Source organism: Gymnodraco acuticeps, unplaced genomic scaffold (genome assembly GCF_902827175.1).
Source record: "Gymnodraco acuticeps unplaced genomic scaffold, fGymAcu1.1, whole genome shotgun sequence".
In the NCBI taxonomy this organism is placed as follows: domain Eukaryota; kingdom Metazoa; phylum Chordata; class Actinopteri; order Perciformes; family Bathydraconidae; genus Gymnodraco; species Gymnodraco acuticeps.
This window is the reverse complement of record NW_022990583.1, coordinates 3873478-3893130: the sequence shown is the minus strand read 5'-3', so window position 1 is coordinate 3893130 and position 19653 is coordinate 3873478. Positions and strand designations below refer to the sequence as shown.

Sequence of the window (19653 nt, the reverse complement as noted above, 5' to 3'; positions counted from 1 at the left end):
TACTCTAACTGCCATGAGAAAACTCAAAATTAATTTTCCAAAATCCGACACTAGAGGTGGTCTTTAACGCACCGGCAGATGACAGCGCTGACAAGGTGTGCCACAACTGAAAAAAAATAAAAATAAACTCTCGCTCTCTCCAGAGGGGCAGGTCAGGGTAAACAGGCCGTTGCCCGGGCAACAATAGTCCGTACCTGTGCACGTCCCTGCACACACACACACACACACACACACACACACACACACACACACACACACACACACACACACACACACACACACACACACACACACACACACACACACACACACACACACACACACACGCGCGCACACACACACACACACACACACACACACACACGCTCTCATTCATTTGCGTGCACAATACATGTCACACTTTCACTCGAACGCTGGTAGGCGCTGTTCGTCTTGTCCCTTTGTTAATAAAGTTATTTAAATTCAAACAAAATGGCAGCGCCCTATGATCAACCATACGTGTAGTTGGACTGAACCGAACATCAGTATAAAAAAAAGTAACGTGCTGCATTAAAATTCAGGTAAAGTAACCTAACGTATCTTTTGTTTGTCAGGCATGTTGTCGACTGTCATATTGTTAATGCTGTAATAATAACAGTAGCTGGTAAAACTTAAGAGAAATTATTTCTTAACTCTTGTTAAAATATTACATTGCACCATCAATAATCACAACTGAAACAATGCCATATTATTTAAAGGCAACATTATTATAATATTTGTATTGTTTATTATTGTTTGTACTAATATGTTTGATAAGAATCCCTAAAATATGGGCAGTAAAGATTTGTAACGAGGAAATTGTCAGTTGTTGTTGTTGTCGTAGGGACTTGTTATCATTACCATTCATACTTGGATTTACTGCTTTTTATTGATATTACAGTTTATTTTTATTTAATCTTAATGTTGTGTTCCTGTCAGTATTACAAACCAATTGCTATAAAAATAAAGATGATAATTTTTGGATTTGGTTAATTTATATTTGAAAACAAACTTATGGGTGCTCTCTGAAGGAAACACTATAGGCCTAAATGAGAAACTCTAAATATCTTTGGCATGTCTGGGATTTCTTATTACTGATATTGACGGGGTCTACCTGTAAAAGGGTTTCTTCATCACGTTTTTCTTGTCTTTATTTCAGAGGTATGGCTGCTGCTGGTAAGCCATCAAAAAAAGAAAGCAAGAAGTACATTCCGACCAAGACCTCCTTCACTTCACCATTCACTCCAAAATGGGGCCCACTCCCCCAAGAAGACATGCATTTTATCCTGAACACAGTGAAGGACAAGCTGGTTTCCATGGGCCTTGAGAAGAAAGAGGTGAAAGTGTTTCGCCCGTGGAGGAAAAAGAAAGACCTGAAACCTGCTGCCACACCAGAGCCTGTTCTCCAGGTCAGTGAGGTGCAGATGAAGGATGCTCCTAAAAACGGCTGGACAGATGTGGCAGCTAGGAGACAACTGGCCATCGGGGTCAACGAGGTCACCAAAGCTCTAGAGAGGAACGAGCTCAGACTGTTGCTTGTGTGTAAGTCCGTGAAGCCGAAACACATGACGGACCACCTGATCTCGCTGAGTGCAACGAGAGGTGTGCCGGCCTGCCAGGTGCCTCGTCTGAGCCAGAGCGTGTCAGAGCCGCTGGGCCTGAAGAGTGTCCTCGCTCTAGGATTCAGACATTGTGCCTCCAAAGATGACGAGGTGTTCACTGACACTGTTGAGGCCATTACACCCAGAGTGCCCTCCCTGGATGTGGCATGGCTACAAGGTGCATCACCCAGAGTAACATCTGTAGACCCTGTTGATATGGAGGAGGAGGAGAAGGAAGAAGATGGCCAGAAGAAGGGCCAAAAAAGGAAACTAGAGAGTGAAACTGTGGCGGTCACAGAGTCTACCTCCTCCTACACTCTGCAACCTCTCAAAGTAAAGAAAATAGTTGCCAACCCTGCAAAGAAAATAAAAAAGGCTATTCAGCGTAAAACAGACTCTGCCCAGATATAAAAAAGACCATTCCTGTGATTTTGCATGTTTAGTCTGAATTGTATCTTGGATTTTTAGCGGCCTGAAGAGTATAAGAAAATCTAGTATGTCACCTCCTGTGTGAATCTGGTGTTTCAGATCAATTGCTAAAACTAAAAATATTACTAGTTTTTGTTTTATTTTCCTGACATATTGGTCAGCCATAGGTTTATAATCATGTTTGCCAGGACTTGAAACTGGCTTGAGATAGTTGTGTAATTCATTACAAATAAAGAAGTTGACATGTGTTGGAATTAGCGACCCTGAGAAAAGTAAGGCTCTGTTGTGTTCCATTGAAATTAAAGTATCAATCGACCGGTTGCTGCATGGAGGGTCAGAAATGTCAAGTTATTTAGTTTATCATCTAACTGGCCTGCCGTTTACATGACTTAAAATCACTTCTTTAAAATGTTAGGAACTGGTATGACAAACCGATTTTTTTTGGGGTGACATCTCATTAGCCAGAAACGGGCATAACATAAGATGTTTCTGAATTAAACTGGGTGAGAATTATTAGTATGTTCTTTAGTAAATATGACAATATCTCAAACATTTCAGACCAAAATAAAGAAAATGTTTTTGGGCAGAGTCTATTTAATATTTCAAACAAAAGTGCATTACTCCTGTCCGTTTTTAAAGTGAGTTTATTCAATCAAATATCCATGCTGGTATAGCCGACTTGTGTTGAAACAGATTGTTATTGGCATGGGGATCATGTCTTAAATGATGCTGGTAAAGGTTCTTCAGCTTTTTCACAGCTTACAATGGATTTGAATAAAAAATATTGTTCTTCAGTTAAAGAAAGCTGTATGTCATTTCAAAAGTACCCCCCTACCCAGAATTCTTAATTTAAAAAACAAAACATCTTTAAATAAGGCAGGTACTTCGGGTTGAGTTCTCACTAAAGGGCGTAGCTAGTAACATCAACGCTAAAAATCACAGCAGCAAAACTGACATGCTCGAAGTTCATTCAAACAGCTGCAGGCGACACATCTGTGACACAACCAACTTAAATAAATGCCGATAACATCTGTCTTTGTCAACTCATTTAACCTTTCAATTGTTAAAAAAAACACATCTTTGAGCCCTGAAGCACTGACTGTCCATCGGTTGTCCCTTTCTTGCTAATATATAAAGCAATGAGAAAAGAGTTACATCACATACAGAAAGGGTAACCACAAAGATGGCAGCAGCCTTTACCTCTTGTGTTATGCAGAGCCACATGAACAGGAGCATCAAACACAAAGTAACAAACACAGAGCAAGACAATAAAACAAAAATAATGTTGTTAACCTTTGAGTACCACAGCAGCTCCGGCCCAGAACAAGTGCTCTATCCGTTTTTCATCAAAGATCTCCATCGCTCAGTCAAGCACAGGGCAACGCTAAATACTCCAAACCCTCAAAAATCTGTTTCAAAGTTTCCTATTAAACTGAAAAATCTTGGGGGGGAAAAACAGGAATTGTCTTAAGACATGTTGCAAAGTACAATTATAAATACCAGAACTGTTCAAATAATTTTCATTTAGCTGCACAACACATACAAAAAATGACCAACAGTATATTTTTCAGACACACAAAAACAGTACCATTTAAAAAAATAACCTGGAAAAGTTCAAATTTCAAATCGATGCGCTTACCGACACAAGCTTTTGTTTATCCAGCCACTGTGCTCTGAAAACATGCCGTTTATTCTCCAGATACTTTACATGTTGTGATCAGTTCTCTTTGTCATACTTAACAGAGTTAAACATCCTACATCAAGTGAAGGAATTGATGGTTATCTACCTTTTATCAACATAAATGTTTAAGTGCTGTATTTCTTGCAAAAGGCAGCTGAAAGTAAGAAGCAGTTTCTCTGAGTGGCAATGACTAACTTAAAAGAAAACTAACCTTGGCTGCTTTCAAGAAGACTTAACTGGGAACAATTTTCAAAGTAGGTAAGCCATAGTTCTGCTTTAAAAGTGTCTCTGGACAATAACAGACTGTTTTTGATTTACATTTTTTATTAAATCTGAATCAGGGTGAGTCCACTCTGGTTGTAGTTTAATTGTTTTTTGTTTCTCTGCCCTGCTTTTGCACTCAGCGTGTCGTCCTATTTTTTTTAGGCTCAGTAACTTTTGCGTCCTTTTTAACTGAACACATATTTCACATGCAGGTTAAACCCTATGCCGAATATACATATAGGTTTTATTAAAAATCAAGTCTAGAAGCTGGTTTATAACAAGAGCTCACATCCCTCGTAAAAACCAAGGTTGTACATGTAACGCAACAAATCTGTTTTGAAATCTGACCCTTTAAAAAAAGGGCTCTTTTGCTTGTTAGGAACTCAACAATTGTGCTTCATTGATGCAATACATTCTTCATCAAAAACCACTTTAAACCAACGTTGTCTGAACAAACTCAGTGACATCTACACTACCTATGAGGAGAACACTTTGGATCAGCCCTCCCAAACCCCAAAACTCACACTACAGGAATAAATATGATCTGGCTTTAAATGTACAGGTAACTATATTTTTAACAAAAGAACATGTACATAAATGCACCAGTTGAATGAGTCCTTTCACGAAGATATCCTTTTTGTGTATATGTGTGTTGTTTGACAGTGTTTGTATGAAAAGTTGAGAATTTTTTTTTTTCTTTTTTTTTTTTTAAATGCTTGATGAAAAGTGTTTTTTTCTTCTATAAGTCAGCTATCACAGAAACACATTCTTAGCATTTCTAATTCTACTGAGGCCCAAAACAGCCAGCAGATAACTTCTGACCACAAAGATGGATAATAACGTGTTAAATGCCTTGAAGACCCTCAGTGGGGACACAATAACTTATCTTTTTGTATTGTGGTCATGTTTACTTTGTTGATTATCATTTACATAGTTCAATGTCAGTGAAATAAAAAGACATGCCAGTCCATGGTAACGACGCTTCTGCTCAGGAAAACAAAATTCACAATGTCAAGGCATCCTCTTGTATGTTTTAAATGTGAGTGTGCATGTCAGGAGCGTTGTACTGTATGAGTTTCTCAGGCATAGCATGACTTCACATTCAGGATGTTGATGATTTTAAGAGTTTTCACCTCCAGGTGAAAGCAGAATGTTTTTTGAACCGTCTTCCGGTCTCCAGGTTGGTTTTACAGTTCTCATTGTCTAGCTTGAGCTACCTGCATGTCCAGGTTAGGTTCAGCTAGAGGTCACTAACAAACCTCTTCATCAGTGTTTGTGTAGCAGCCAGGAAGAGAGCTGCTACTGAAGGACGAGGCCAACCTGGAACACAGAGAGCAAACTGTTACTGACAAACAGAATAGAAACAATTTGTAACTGAAGTGTCGGATGTTATGCATGTGTAAATGATTTATGGGGAAGTTGTTCATAAATATCAAAATATCTGTCAGAGCTATTTTACAAAGCAAGGTTTTTTGTGGTAAGCCTAAGGTAACATAAAAAGCTGGCTCTCAACAACTAACTCCTTTGAGAAAAAGAGTCACTTCTATTAATCTATTCTTAGTTTATGGAATATTATATATATGCAAACTTGATGAGTTGTAACATTATATAAGTAATGGCACCAAAATAACATGTGTACATACTGTATGCATGGTGTTGTGTTTCTTTGGCACTACAACCCATATCAGTGATGCAGAAACAATGGTATATCGGAGTTAATAGAATACAGATTAGAGAATTAAAATGTTTTGATCAAATTGATTAAAAAAAGAGTTTTCCACATATCTATAATGGGACAGTCAGACCTAAATGTATTTTGAGGACAATGTTTAAATGTGTTGTATCAAGTTTTGATTTTAAAAGCTGCAGAATTGGCAGTTATCACATTAGAAATAATCAGTTTTGCATTATGCTGTAATATTCTCATTTCCAATATTCTCACAAAAGGCAGAAGTAGGCATTTGTTTATGGTAGAAGAGTCGAATGATGCCCCCCCCCTCATGAGAACACACACAGAGAATAATAAATAAAGCCTGGGTTATCAAAGACAGTTAATACACATCGCCCTGGTAGCCGTTATCGCTGATCAAACTAACTGCTGCTTGCTGATATAAATATTTGTTTTAATATAACTGATATGATCATGAGCTCAGACAAATCCTGCTTCTGACCTTATCAGGGTCCATAGGGGGACATTTCCAGTTGTAGAGGTAATACTGCAGATTTCCATCTCCTATGCCAAACTTGAGCTTCTCCAGGAACACTTTATTCTCCATTAGATCCAGGGCATTGAACACATCAAAACCTTTCTGTTAAACACAAAGAAAGTCACAAACTCAATACCAAAATCAATCACAGAACATCAACAAAGATGATATCCTAAAACTGCAGATTCATTATTTAAGGTCCCTGATGCTGCCCATTTTGTTTGTATTCGCAGCTCTTGACGTTTTATTCATTTTCATAAATGTAAAAAGGTATAAAGGGATAGTTTGTATTTTTCCCGGTGGGGTTGTATGACGTACAGTAGATGGCAATAGACTGATTCAAATGAGCATGAATAAGTACCTCATATAACCCCACTTTATGAAATCCAAACTCTCTCTTTTACAACTCATAGCATCACAGAACTGGTTTATTATTTGGTAGTGTTATATGATTTACAACCATCTACATAGAGTGTAACTTTACCAGTTTGGCCAGGATCAGAGCATCATTCATTAAGTCCAGTAGTGGGGTTTGTGTATGAACGTTGTAAAAAGAGTAGGCAGCCTTCAGGCTCCTGTGTAGAGGGTGATGCATCACGGTGGAGGGCAGAGTGTAGAAACTAGTGAAATCTGTCAGAACACCACCGGCACCCTGAGAACACACAGAGGCACAACGAAGGTTTAGACGTATGTAGGAATCAACAGTAAGTATCTTGAGGGACAGATAGTAATTTCAGATACCTCTACTACAAATGTGTCAATGATGTTGTCCTGTGGCAAGAACCAGTGAGACACCTCCTCGTCTCCCATAGAAGGAGCAAGCTCGAAGCGTTTGAGGAATTTCAGTAGCAGCTCAGTGACTTGGCGGATGTCACGCCTCTCCATCGGCCGCAGACCTGGGGTCTTGGTGCTCTATATAAGGTGTAGAGAGAGTGAAAAAGAAAAACAGACATTAGATCCTGCCATAAATAAGGATATTAAAGATTGATCCAGAGATTTATTATTTTACATCTGGTAGTCTGTAGAGCTTCATGGTTCTTTGCAGAGTCATGTTTCTGCTCAGGTGGGAGAACTTCACTTCCACAAGCTTCCTGGGGTTCAAAGAACGGTGCCAGTACCTGACAGAAAAACAAGCAAAAAATCAAAAGCGTTAAGGACTATTGGTTTCAAAAGAGTTTCTGATGCTGTGTCTCAATGTGTTTCGATACTGCATAGCATACCTGCATGTGGACACAGGTTTAGGCAGCACCACTCCTGCTGTGTATACCGCCTGGAATATTCCTTCAATGTTCACCCTCCGTGTGATCTCTCTGATGAGCACTGGAGCAACACGCTTTGAACGCAGCTTCTTATGGACACACAGGAAGTTGATTTCAACCATTTTCTTCAGTCTGGAGCAGCAGAAGGAGACAAGATGTGCATTGTGGTAAAAATGTAATATTACTGTTTTGATCTAAATGCAAATGATCAGTAAGGAGCACTCACGTGTCATAGATGCGTATATCTGCAGGGATGGCACTGATGAAGCCAACAAGCTTCTTATTTGAGGACACCCTCACTCCACAATGCCACTGTGGTAACCAACCAGGGGGACGCAGAGCCCTGAGAGAGGGGAGGGGTTTTAGTGGGAGAACAGACTGATGGGTAATTTAACTACATATTGGGGGGGGGAGTTTATTTGAATAACATCAGAGCTGAAAGCTTACCATTTGAGAAAGTTTGGTGAATAATCAAATCTGAACATGTTGTCATCATCCTCCACATAGTTTTCATTTAACAATGTGTACAGCTCCTTCAGCTGAAAGATAAACCATTTTTTTAGTGTGTCACTTCAACAAAATGTTTTATCCAAAAACTAATCTTGAAAATGGTCAAATAAGTTGAATGTTTTAATGTCTGAGACAAACACTATACTTACTATATCTGCATTGCTGAGATCCAGAGTGTCCCACATAAAGCCTTGAGGTAAGGAATATGGCTCCTGTCTGATGTTTTCTTTGTCAGCTTCTATCGGCCCGTGACTAGTCACCACCTCATCTGCAAAAATAGCACAACTCTTATCAAAGATATACAAAAAAATGTCAATATACATTTCTATTGGAGCTTTGATTTTGCATTTTGTTCAGGTGACAATGATCCAGAGAAAACCCCAACCATTGATGTCTTTAAAAACAATAGGGCTACATAAAAACAATCTGCTTCCGTCAAAACAGCTTAGTCTAATGATACTTATTAAATAAACAATACTTTAGCTCACTCTGCCTAAATTAAGTTTATACTTACTTAGCTTGGGCACAGGCTGGGTGTCCCAGAACTGGTACTTGTGCTTGGATGCATCATCAATGCTCTTTGCTGGACCCTGGCAGGACAGCAGCTCCATGGCTCTTTGGATGTCCTGCAGCTTCTGAATGGGCAAGCCAGGGTTCTACATGTAGAGAGGGGACACGTACACTAATAAGAACATGTACAACAAAGTTAGTACATAACATCCGAATGTCCTTTATGAAACAATTGTCACAACACACACACAGACGGCATGTGCGAGACTTATAACCTCTTCCAAAATAAACCCAAACCCTAAGGATGTTAGGTGCAAGTTTAAGTGATCTCTCCCACTAAACATCAGATCATAGGTCACATGTCCACAGCTGTAGTTCAGTTCATGCACCTGTCAAACTCTGTTCTTGGTTTGTTTACTTGCATACTCATAGCCCTGTTTATTTACTAGTATCCCTGCTTTTGTTCAGTCAGAAACATGAGAAACCTATTTATTTACTTATTTTGACAAGTCTGTTATTCTATGAAAGAAACTTGGAAGAGTAAAAGCTTCAGCTCAGCATGAAGAAGCACTGACTTCAATAAGGACAAGTCATGTCACTTATGGAACTTGCATCCTCGTGGATTGCAAATGAATGTGGTAGGGAATGAATAAGATAAATACACATATGGGTTTAAAGCGTTGGTATTATTAAATGTAAGCAAATTCTAAACCAATATAATCCCATTGACACTGATCGCAAACCAACTTGGTTTTCTTAGGTTGCTGCCTGTGTGCAGAAATCCTATTCCTTGTGTCCCTTTTCCTACTCCTAGTACCTTGTTTACCATCGGTCTGGAACTAGGTTAGTGGGTAATGGCTTAAAATGTGGCCTGAAAAGGGTGTGTTTCCATTTCAGTGGCTCCTCATCGCACCTTTATCTCCTGAGAGTCAGATGCAGAATCAGACTTGGCTCCCCCCGAGCTTGGCTTCTCTTTCTTCCTCTTCTGCTTCTTCTTCTTCCTCTTGGCCCCCAAATCTCCTCCTGGACTCCTACATATGTGAACACAAACACGTCATTAAACAGGGGTCACTGAAATGGTTTGACTCTCGGCACACAGAACCAGAGCAGCAGTGAGCTAACGTTAGCTACCATAGCAACGATGACAGCTGAGCTAACCTAACGGTAGCTAACTAACGGTTTGTCTGAACGGCTGGCTGTCATCATGTCATTCAATCAGGATGCTAACAGCTAGCTGAGAGTAAAACATGTATCCGAGGGTACACAGGGATAAAACACCATAAGTGACAACACTTTAAGGTTTCAAATGAGGACTTTGGCAGACAGCCTGGCTGTTTTTGTGTCGGCTAACGTTAGCTAACTGCGCTAGCCGTTCCCGGCCGAGCACACATAAACACAAACAGGCTTCCTGAGATAACTGCGCCTCCCGACCGGACAGGCCATCCTCACCCTTGCAAATGCTCATTCTCCTCTTCATTGTCTCCGTCTATCCCGCAGGTATCCTGGTCGTCTAGCTCCAGGCTCTGCTGACTGGCCGCAGATTCACTATCCTCCGCCATCATAAAAATGTTTTTAAAAATTGCAGCCAGCCACCGTGTATGATAGAGATCACGGGCAGCGGGCGAGAGATGGAAAAACAAAGAAGTTCTGAAGGAAAGTGCACCGCTTAGAGGCCAATGTGGGGAAAACAGAACAGAGCCGAACTCCACCTTTTATCGTGAACATTTGTTAGAATTAAATCTGATTATAAGCAGTGGTGGAAAACGTATTCATACTCTTTACTTGGGTAAACGTACTAATACCACATTGTAAAACTACTGCATGTTACTTAAATAAAGGTACTTTGTATGTTGGATGGTTTAATCTGAACCAAAGAGGCCTAATCATAATTAATACGTTTTCCCTGAGTATTGAGTGTCAACATCTGAAGTGATAAAGTAACTAGTAAATAAATCTGTCGGACGTAGTGGAGTAAAAAGTATAACATTTGGTACCAAAATGGAGCAGAGTAGAAGTATAAAATGAAAATACTTAGGTAAAGTACAAGTACCTCAAAAGTAGCCTACTTAATTAATGGTGCAAATTCCCCCCAAAATACAAACTTAACACATAATGAAACATCAAAAGATTAAATTGTGCTAACTAAAAGTCAGGTTTTTTTATTCCCAGGTATACAGTGGGGCAAAAAAGTATTTAGTCAGCCACCAATTGTGCAAGATCTCCCACTTAAAAAGATGAGAGAGGCCTGTAATTTTCATCCTAGGTACACTTAAGAGACAGAATGGGGGGAAAGAATCCAGGAAATCACATTGTAGGATTTTTAATGAATGAATTGGTCAATTCCTCGGTAAAATAAGTATTTGGTCACCTACAAACAAACAAGATTTTCTGGCTCTCACAGACCTGTAACTTCTTCTTTAAGAGCCTCCTCTGTCCTCCACTTGTTAACTGTATTAATGGCACCTGTTTGAACTCGTTATCAGTATAAAAGACACCTGTCCACAACCTCAAACAGTCACACTCCAAACTCCACTATGGCCAAGACCAAAGAGCTGTCAAAGGACACCAGAAACAAAATTGTAGACCTGCACCAGGCTGGGAAGACTGAATCTGCAATAGGTAAGCAGCTTGGTGTGAAGAAATCAACTGTGGGAGCAATTATTAGAAAATGGAAGACATACAAGACCACTGATAATCTCCCTCGATCTGGGGCTCCACGCAAGATCTCACCCCGTGGGGTCAAAATGATCACAAGAACGGTGAGCAAAAATCCCAGAACCACACGGGGGGACCTAGTCAATGACCTGCAGAGAGCTGGGACCAAAGTAACAAAGGCTACCATCAGTAACACACTACGCCGCCAGGGACTCAAATCCTGCAGTGCCAGACGTGTCCCCCTGCTTAAGCCAGTACATGTCCAGGCCCGTCTGAAGTTTGATAGAGAGCATTTAGATGATCCAGAAGAGGATTGGGAGAATGTCATATGGTCAGATGAAACCAAAATAGAACTTTTTGGTAAAAACTCAACTAGACGTTTTTGGAGGAGAAAGAATGCTGAGTTGCATCCAAAGAACGCCATACCTACTGTGAAACATGGGGGTGGAAACATCATGCTTTGGGGCTGTGTTTCTGCAAAGGGACCAGGACGACTGATCCGTGTAAAGGAAAGAATGAATGGGGCCATGTATCGTGAGCTTTTGAGTGACAACCTCCTTCCATCAGCAAGGGCATTGAAGATGAAACGTGGCTGGGTCTTTCAGCATGACAATGATCCCAAACACACCGCCCGGGCAATGAAGGAGTGGCTTCGTAAGAAGCATTTCAAGGTCCTGGAGTGGCCTAGCTAGTCTCCAGATCTCAACCCCATAGAAAATCTTTGGAGGGAGTTGAAAGTCCGTGTTGCCCAGCGACAGCCCCAAAACATCACTGCTCTAGAGGAGATCTGCATGGAGGAATGGGCCAAAATACCAGCAACAGTGTGTGAAAACCTTGTGAAGACTTACAGAAAACGTTTGACCTCTGTCATTGCCAACAAAGGGTATATAACAAAGTATTGAGATGAACTTTTGTTATTGACCAAATACTTATTTTCCAACATAATTTGCAAATAAATTCTTTTAAAATCAGACAATGTGATTTTCTGGATTTTGTTTTTTTCTTCTCATTTTGTCTCTCATAGTTGAGGTATACCTAGGATGAAAATTACAGGCCTCTCTCATCTTTTTAAGTGGGAGAACTTGCACAATTGGTGGCAGACTAAATACTTTTTTGCCCCACTGTATGTGTTATTCATTGAAATAACATAACATATATCTGTCTGGTACTATTGAATCAGTATTACAATTCTAGTTTCACATGATTTCAAAATTGGTATGAAAAAAAGCTAAAAGTGGCTGTTAGAAACTATAGGTCAAAGTGGCAGCTAAGTAAAACAATAAGACCCACCGTTGGATAAAATCACAAAGTTATAACACTTTATGTTGAGAGGTTTGGTACTGCCATCAATTGACAATCTTATTGAACAGGACATCAAATAAATACAAATTCTCATGCTGCAACTTACTTGATATACGTTTGTTCATCATTACACAAATCAAAACACACAAATAATTCCAGTTTGGCGGTTTATTAGAATAATAGGCTTCAAATATAATGCAAGCAACCCAGCAACACACTCAGGATGCTGTACTACTGCAACTCCACCCTCGACCTGGAGATTGCTGTGGGATACTAAGAGAAAAGAGAACATTCACAACAACTCACACATCATTTGACCAGGTGAAGCAAAGTAAAAACTATACACACTCTTTAATATGATTGCTATGACTATATCAACCTTGAGTGGATGTATGTTGATTATTTGTCAGCGGTTTTGCATCGACACACAGTCTGACAACACAAACTCACAGCCAGCAGCAGAGCAGATGAACACAACCCAGGCACACACATTCGAGACGAACATTCACCCTCTACAGACACTAAAGTAAGAAAATGCACTGAAATGACCTGCAGTTTCGCTTCACATACAATCGCACTTAGCTTTATCTATTCCGTGCTTCACTCAAAACTTTTGTAAATCCTTAACTGCTTAGTCTAAGACAGATTGGTGCCTTGCTGATTACTGTAGAGGATTTTACGATTGAAGCAGCTGGTAGACATTTTCTGAAACGTCTGCAGTGTAGCTTGTAATATGCTAGTGCTGAGGAAAGTTTACTGCATGCTTTCTTTCACAAGTGGGAGAGAAAGGGAGGGCTGAGGTAGAGGAGAGAAGCTAAAGGCAAAAGAAGGTGAGAAATAAATAAGGTTTTCTGTTCCACAAATTGGATAGTCAGGGTGTTCAAAGGCACTTGGAACATGAGGAAAAGGTTAAAAACTAAAATAAGGTGAAACAGAGCATGCAAAAAATAGTTTGGTTTCAGGTAAAACTTGCAGTTGTGTTTTTGAAAGTCTTAACATAAGGCGAGTTAGGAAAAAAAGTCCTTAACATATTAAAGGAAATAAAAATAGCCTATTTTCCCAGGTAAAATACTTCATGTTGGCAATTCAAATTATATTGATTAAAATGACAAAAAAGGCATCTCAAGCAGCCGTATAAAAGTGATGCATAGCCTTCAGAGCAAAAATATTCTAGTCAGTGGTTCAACAAGCACAAAACCCTTCATATTATTACACCTCACACTTTTTGTTTTGTTGGTGGAACTACAGTTTTGCAGTGGTATTACATCCTTATAACCAGCAGAGTGGTGTGTCACATCTGTGCAGTGCGGATAGTGGTTTCATTTCAGTACTCCAAACACTTTACCCCCTCTGTGGATCATCTAAAAACCCATTCAGCATTCTGATGGGCTAGATTAAATTCTAGCATCATCCTTAAAACCAATTAAAAGTACAGGATTCACATGTTTATGTCAGGGCTGATTATCTGTGCAGAACCCACTGTAAGACTCTTCCTGACAGACTAAGGAAAGAGTATGATCACCTGCCATATTTTGGCACAGATGCTCCACAATCTTAAAAATGAGGGTATTCATCTCACGATAAAGAAGTGTAGTGTGTTCTTTACAGTCAGTGGACAGAGGCCAATATGGCTAGAGAAAAAGGCTCCTGTATTCGTTCATTTGTGAGAACCACCCATAGTCTGTTCCCCCAACAGTTCCTTTATGCGCACAAGGCTAGTTATAAAAAAGGCATATATTTGTTGTGCATAAAATATTCAACTTTCTCGCCTCCATCGTCCATTTGTCTTCGTCAAGTGTACATCACTCCATCCTGATGAGTTTATGGAAAGTGTGGAGAACAACAGTGGTCTTTTAATAAAGGGAACCTGAAGCTCTGGACTAGGAGGTATCCCAGTGCTGAAATATTATGTCAGTGCTCTATTAAGAAAACAAAGAGCTATAATTAAAATGGTCTTTTCCTTCACGTTATGATCGGCGCAAAAACAGGAGTCATAGTTAAAGGATAGGTTCACACTTTTGAAGTCTCAAATAAAAACTGACATGCCCATATGTACAGCTGAACAATTTTGGTCATTGTACTTGTTGTATCCCTATACATATATAACGGGATGATTATATGATTAGAATCTGTTGTGAGATTTTCTCTTAAATTCTAAGCATATTTATGGAGTTTATTTACGATGGACATCTGAGAGAATGAAATATGTAAGTGTAAATCACACTGAATTAAAAGTATTATTTCTGTGTGTTGAGATGAAACTAAGAAGTGTAGAAATGCATCCGTTTTCTGAGATAGTTGCTATGTATTTGTACTGCCTATACTTACTACTTTTTATTGTAATGCCTAGATTTCCTATAGGGATAATAAAATCCTCTATCCATTTAAAAAAAAATAAAAGAAGGATTTTGCGAGATCTCCAATATGTAAGATTGATACTAAATCAGACCAAATTAGAAAATATTTTAGCACAGAACAAAAACGTTTGGTTTTTGTCTCACCATCACTTTAAGACGGACCATTATGCACAGTAGGAATAATTACAGCAACCAAACATGCTTTCTATGTACTTATTGGCATGTGAGTATTTGATTAAAAAAAAAAGTGTGAGGCTATCCTTGAAGTGGTCACCTGTGGATCATTTCAGGTTGAAGGCCAGCAGAGGTCGCTCCTCTCTCTTCTGCCAGGGACTCTTCTTCTCCTCCTCTCCATCATCCTGTGCTGCATCGTCATCAGGAGACACTGACAGCAGCACATGATCAGTCCTGAACGTCTCTCCCTCAGGTGTTGGCAGGGGAGGAGGAGAAGAAGGGGATGAAGAGGAAAGTGAGGGCGGTTCCTCTTGTATTTGTACCACCTCTTCTATTTTCCCCTCCTCACCCCCCAGATCTCCCCTCTGACCCTCTGCTTTGTCTGACAGGATGTGTGTCGTGTCACTGTCCTCTGGGCTGCATTTGGGCGTCTCTTCCTCGCTGCCGCCCCCGTCCAGATCATCCACATACACCAGCTGAGTGTAGGCCATGGCTGGTGCTGTGCTCTTCGACCTGTCTTTCGCAATCCCTCTTTCCTGCCATCCTACAACTCTCCCCCTGCGGCCCACTCTCAGCTCGTTCAGGTCCACGCCGGAGTCCAAGCTGGCATCGTTGCCCCGCCTCCCACCGCTGCCAGTATCGTGTTGGCCTCCTCCACTTGGCGAGCTGCTGTGGCACCCCGCCCGCTGGAGGTCAATGTAGGAGTGGCGAATAGCGTTGGAGCGTCCATCAAGCGAGACGAACCAGGCTCGTGGGTGAGGCAGAGGCTTCCCTCCCCTGAGCTCCATTAAAGTCTTTTCAGCCAACAACGTGTCCTCGCTGTTTATCTCCATCAGACCCGTTTCCCCAAGCGCTGCTGGGATGGACAGAGACTCCGACAGCCCCATACGTTCTCCACCGCCCTGTTTGGCGGGATGCGGGCCGAGGTCAGAGAGGGATTGCCCCAGTGGCTGCTGGGAATGTGAGGCATTCAGCTCAGCCTGGATGGTCTCCAAGTCACTCTGTTGGTCAGTCTGTAGTAGAAGTGCCTGACCGGACAGAGGGTGCTCCCCCGGCAGGCGCATGTAGTGAGCTGGGATGACCAGGGTGGGACGCACCCTCGGGTAGCCCTCCCCCCCACTCAGCAGGTCCACGGAGCCGCAGCAGAGCAGCTGGCCCGGCCTGGGGAGCAGTGGGGGGGGGGGGCGCTCCAGGTGGTCCACAGAGCGGGAGAGGAGGTAGTCAGGAGCTCTGCACTCACACACCTCCCCTCTACTGGGGGAGTGAGGGGGAGAGGAAGGGGAGATGAAGTCAACAATCCCGACACTGCTCAGCTGATTGGCAGACACCTGACCTTGATTGGCCGACGACAGTGCGTCTGAAACCGGGTTGCTGGACGAACAGACGGAGGTGTATGATTGGCGGTAGCCTCTGTCTGTCCCACACGAGAGGGCGGACTTTAATTGGAACGTCTCGGCAGACTGCCGGTAGTCTCTGCTGCGCGGCGTCAGGTTGCCAAGAGAAGAGCCGTGGTGGCTGTTGCCGAGCGAGGAGCGGCTGTGTTTGCTGTGATGGATTAGGCTGTGTTGACGATGATTGTCTTGTTGCTCATATGAGGACGGCTTCAGCATCGGTGTGGTCATGTTGGGCTCAGTCGCAGTGGAAACAAGTTCCAGCTGCGCCTAAAGACAAAACAATAATAGAGTAAGAAACTGTTTCAATATACTCACAGTAAAGACGTCATTTGACATTAGAGAAAGAAGGTGATTTTCAGAAGTGTAGCGAACAAATTAACAAAATGGAAACCACAGATATTATATTTAGTTTTAGTAAAATACTGATATCATATTGATTATTCTTGATATTGCATTTGAAAGGGTTTCTCTTTCTGCGTGTCTTAGGATATATGTCACATTTAATTTATTTATACAGTACTTTATATATACTATGATTGCTTTTTGGCAACAATGTTGATGGGTCATATTAAGACGAGGCCCTCAGATATTCCCTGACACAGTGAACAAGTACTTCCTTTGACATTCATTAGGACAGTGCAATTAAAACTTGTGAATAAAGTGTTCTGTGAGAGTCCTACAGACCTCGCTGCTGATGAGGTCCAGGTGCGACATGGAGGTAGCTTGATCCTTCTTACTGCTGTCCAGACCAGAGGACATAGTGAGCTTGCGGTGAGACACTCGAGGCTTCAAACAACGTCTCCTGCACATCACAGAGACACAACAGAGGATATGATTCAATCATGGGAATTACTTTAACTTAAAAAGTTCTGTGATGTTAACTTAAATTGGAAAACATAACTCCCTTAGGGCTAATATTTACAGTAGAGCAGTGGTACCAGAGTACTTGTGCAGTACTTGTTAACACCTTCTAGTGCAACCAAGACAGTTTATGTTACATGAACTGCTAAAACAACTTGGATTTATTTAGCACTTATATGATAACTGATGGATTGATAGATTCTGTTACTTGCAGAGAGATGAAGAACCCTTTAAAATGGCTCTTCAGCACATTTAGACTAAATGTTGACACTATGACAGTTTTTGACAATGGATGCTGAAGGCATGCAAAAGGTTGTTACGTAGCAAGAAGAATTTATATTCAAAATTGGCAGCAACAAAACAAACTCAATGTTTCGCTCTTTGATTTCTGATAGTTTTTAAAATAAACTTTATGACATATAGCTTTGGAAAGACTTTCACACACCTGCAGTAGTACAACAGGAGACAGAGCAGGCAGAGCAGGATGAGAGCCATGCCTCCCAGTATAGCCAACAGGAACACTGTGTGGTACGTGCTGATGTCCTTCGCAAACACTGGACCTGTTGGATAGACAAGAGGTCATACAGAAACTGATTTAATATGCAACTACTTTCATACCACTTTCACCGAAAGGTGGAAACAAAATGTTTTGGTATTTGCTAAAGGCAGAAAGACTAGTTGGACTGTGCTCAAAGAGAAAGAAAATCCAGTCTGAGGTGTCCTTCTTTTATTGGGTCATAACTGATGATTAAGAAGGATTATGAATATATTTGTGTACGAGTCCTTACATTTATAGCGAATCCTACTCATTGTGCCTTTAGGACTATATCTTCACTCTACATGATGATGATCTGTGTGAAAGCAGCTTCTCACCTGAGTGTATTGGAGACATGGCGGCCACCCAGTATCCCAGCTGAGGAGCGATGTAAGTCAGACTGAGCTGGTTGCCCTCTCGCTGCACGTGACCCCAACTGCTCTTTATCCAAGCACCTATACACACACACACACACACACACACACACACACACACACACACACACACACACACACACACACACACACACACACACACACACACACACACACACACACACACACACACACACACACACACACACACACACACACACACACACACACACACACACACACACACACACACACACACACACACACACACACACACACACACACACACACACACACACACACACACACACACACACACACACACACACACACACACACACACACGGCTTGAAATCAAGTTTCAGAATAATGATTCATACAGTATAAGGACCAGTTTCCGTTTACAGAGGGCATTAGGGACAAAGTGACAACTGACAAAGCCTGCTGCAAACTCTCATCTGATTAACCCAAAGAGAAAAAGCAGGACTTTACTTAGCTAAATCTATGTATCTGTCAAGTTTAGTACTTTGTTTTTTTAAATAAATGGTTATTGAGGCAGAAATAAACTCAATTAACAGCAGGGTTACCACAAATGTAAAGTAGCACTCTCCAAGACCTTTTTTTAACCACATTAAAAACGCACTTAAATTACCTTTTTCAAGCAATTATCAGCGGTGTTAAAAATTATTTTGAATATAAAATACATTTTAAATATCGCAACCTGGATAACAAGCATAACATTAGTGTTTTTTTTTTTTTACAATGAATGCATCATGATGGTGCCTCATGCATGCAAAATGCAATGTTAAAACAATCTTACGTTTCTAAGATTCTCTGATCAGACAGCAGTCGGACACAAAACCTTTTTAAACAAACATTCTTAAGTAGGGCTGCAAATGTTGTCATTTGTCCTCCGGTTATTTTCCAGATAAAATGATTACTCGTTTGTACTATAGAATTGTTTTAATAAAATGACCATGCTTGTTTCTCAAAGTTGAACTAATTGTTGCAGCACTATTAAAAAGACTTGTCAATTATTTATTGAACCTATTTCACCTTCAAACATGCATTTAGAGGAGGCTGAAGGCAATGCTTTCTAAGACTTCTCAAGATCTTTTTAAAAAGGTCGCTTCAAGCCCAGTAGTGTGAAAGAGAACAGTGTTTTGGTAGTACTGAACTCTCCCACAGGGAGGCAGCACACAGTCAGAAGCCGGAAGGAGCACAATAGCAGCTCCAGCAGTGGCCAAAAACCCCACAACAAAGCCAGAGTCACTGATTAATTGAGTGTCAGTAAATCTGAACCAAGAGGAAACATTGTGTTGTGCATAGTACACACTTCTCCTTTGGGGCTCAAGGCTAACATAGAGAGAGCCATATTGAGTCTTTGTTTATTCCCAGTTATACAACGTCATATAGTCAGGAAACTGCATCGATCTTCAGGAGGGAGTAAACAAAAAGGGTCAGCAGGGGAAATTCAATGTGGAAAGACAAAAATATAAAGGGCTTGGACAGGGGGAAATAA

At 40.9% G+C, this 19653-nt stretch overlaps 3 protein-coding genes across 6 annotated transcripts in view; 1 reads left to right on the top strand and 2 right to left on the bottom strand.

Moving 5' to 3' along the window:
- Positions 1-406: 406 nt before the first annotated feature.
- rpp38 (ribonuclease P/MRP 38 subunit) lies at positions 407-2385 on the top strand. The gene is made up of 2 exons (XM_034228226.1): positions 407-560; positions 1178-2385. The coding sequence occupies exon 2, from the start codon at positions 1182-1184 to the stop codon at positions 2028-2030; it is 849 nt and encodes a 282-aa protein (XP_034084117.1). The 5' UTR covers positions 407-560; positions 1178-1181; the 3' UTR covers positions 2031-2385.
- Positions 2386-2674: 289 nt separating this feature from the next.
- nmt2 (N-myristoyltransferase 2) lies at positions 2675-10136 on the bottom strand. 2 transcript variants are annotated; one of them, XM_034228224.1, is made up of 12 exons: positions 9929-10136; positions 9393-9510; positions 8484-8625; positions 8119-8237; positions 7907-7998; positions 7686-7802; positions 7421-7591; positions 7210-7318; positions 6942-7112; positions 6685-6852; positions 6165-6302; positions 2675-5313 (listed from the first exon to the last, which is right to left on the bottom strand). In XM_034228224.1, exons 1-12 carry the CDS (start codon positions 10039-10041, stop codon positions 5293-5295), a joined length of 1479 nt encoding a protein of 492 aa, XP_034084115.1. In that variant the 5' UTR covers positions 10042-10136; the 3' UTR covers positions 2675-5292. The 2 variants fall into 2 exon arrangements, with proteins under 2 accessions (XP_034084115.1, XP_034084116.1); XM_034228225.1 differs by lacking the exon at positions 9929-10136 and having other exon boundaries at positions 8484-8651.
- Positions 10137-12589: 2453 nt separating this feature from the next.
- The window catches only part of fam171a1 (family with sequence similarity 171 member A1), a 21326-nt gene continuing 14262 nt past the window's right edge, over positions 12590-19653 (bottom strand). For all 3 annotated transcript variants that reach the window (XM_034228236.1, XM_034228235.1, XM_034228237.1), the window contains 4 exons: positions 18096-18212; positions 17668-17782; positions 17046-17163; positions 12590-16628 (listed from right to left, as the gene is read on the bottom strand). In XM_034228236.1, coding sequence (XP_034084127.1) covers positions 15075-16628; positions 17046-17163; positions 17668-17782; positions 18096-18212 — 1904 coding nt within the window. In that variant the 3' untranslated portion in view covers positions 12590-15074. The remainder of the gene's footprint in view (positions 16629-17045; positions 17164-17667; positions 17783-18095; positions 18213-19653) is intronic.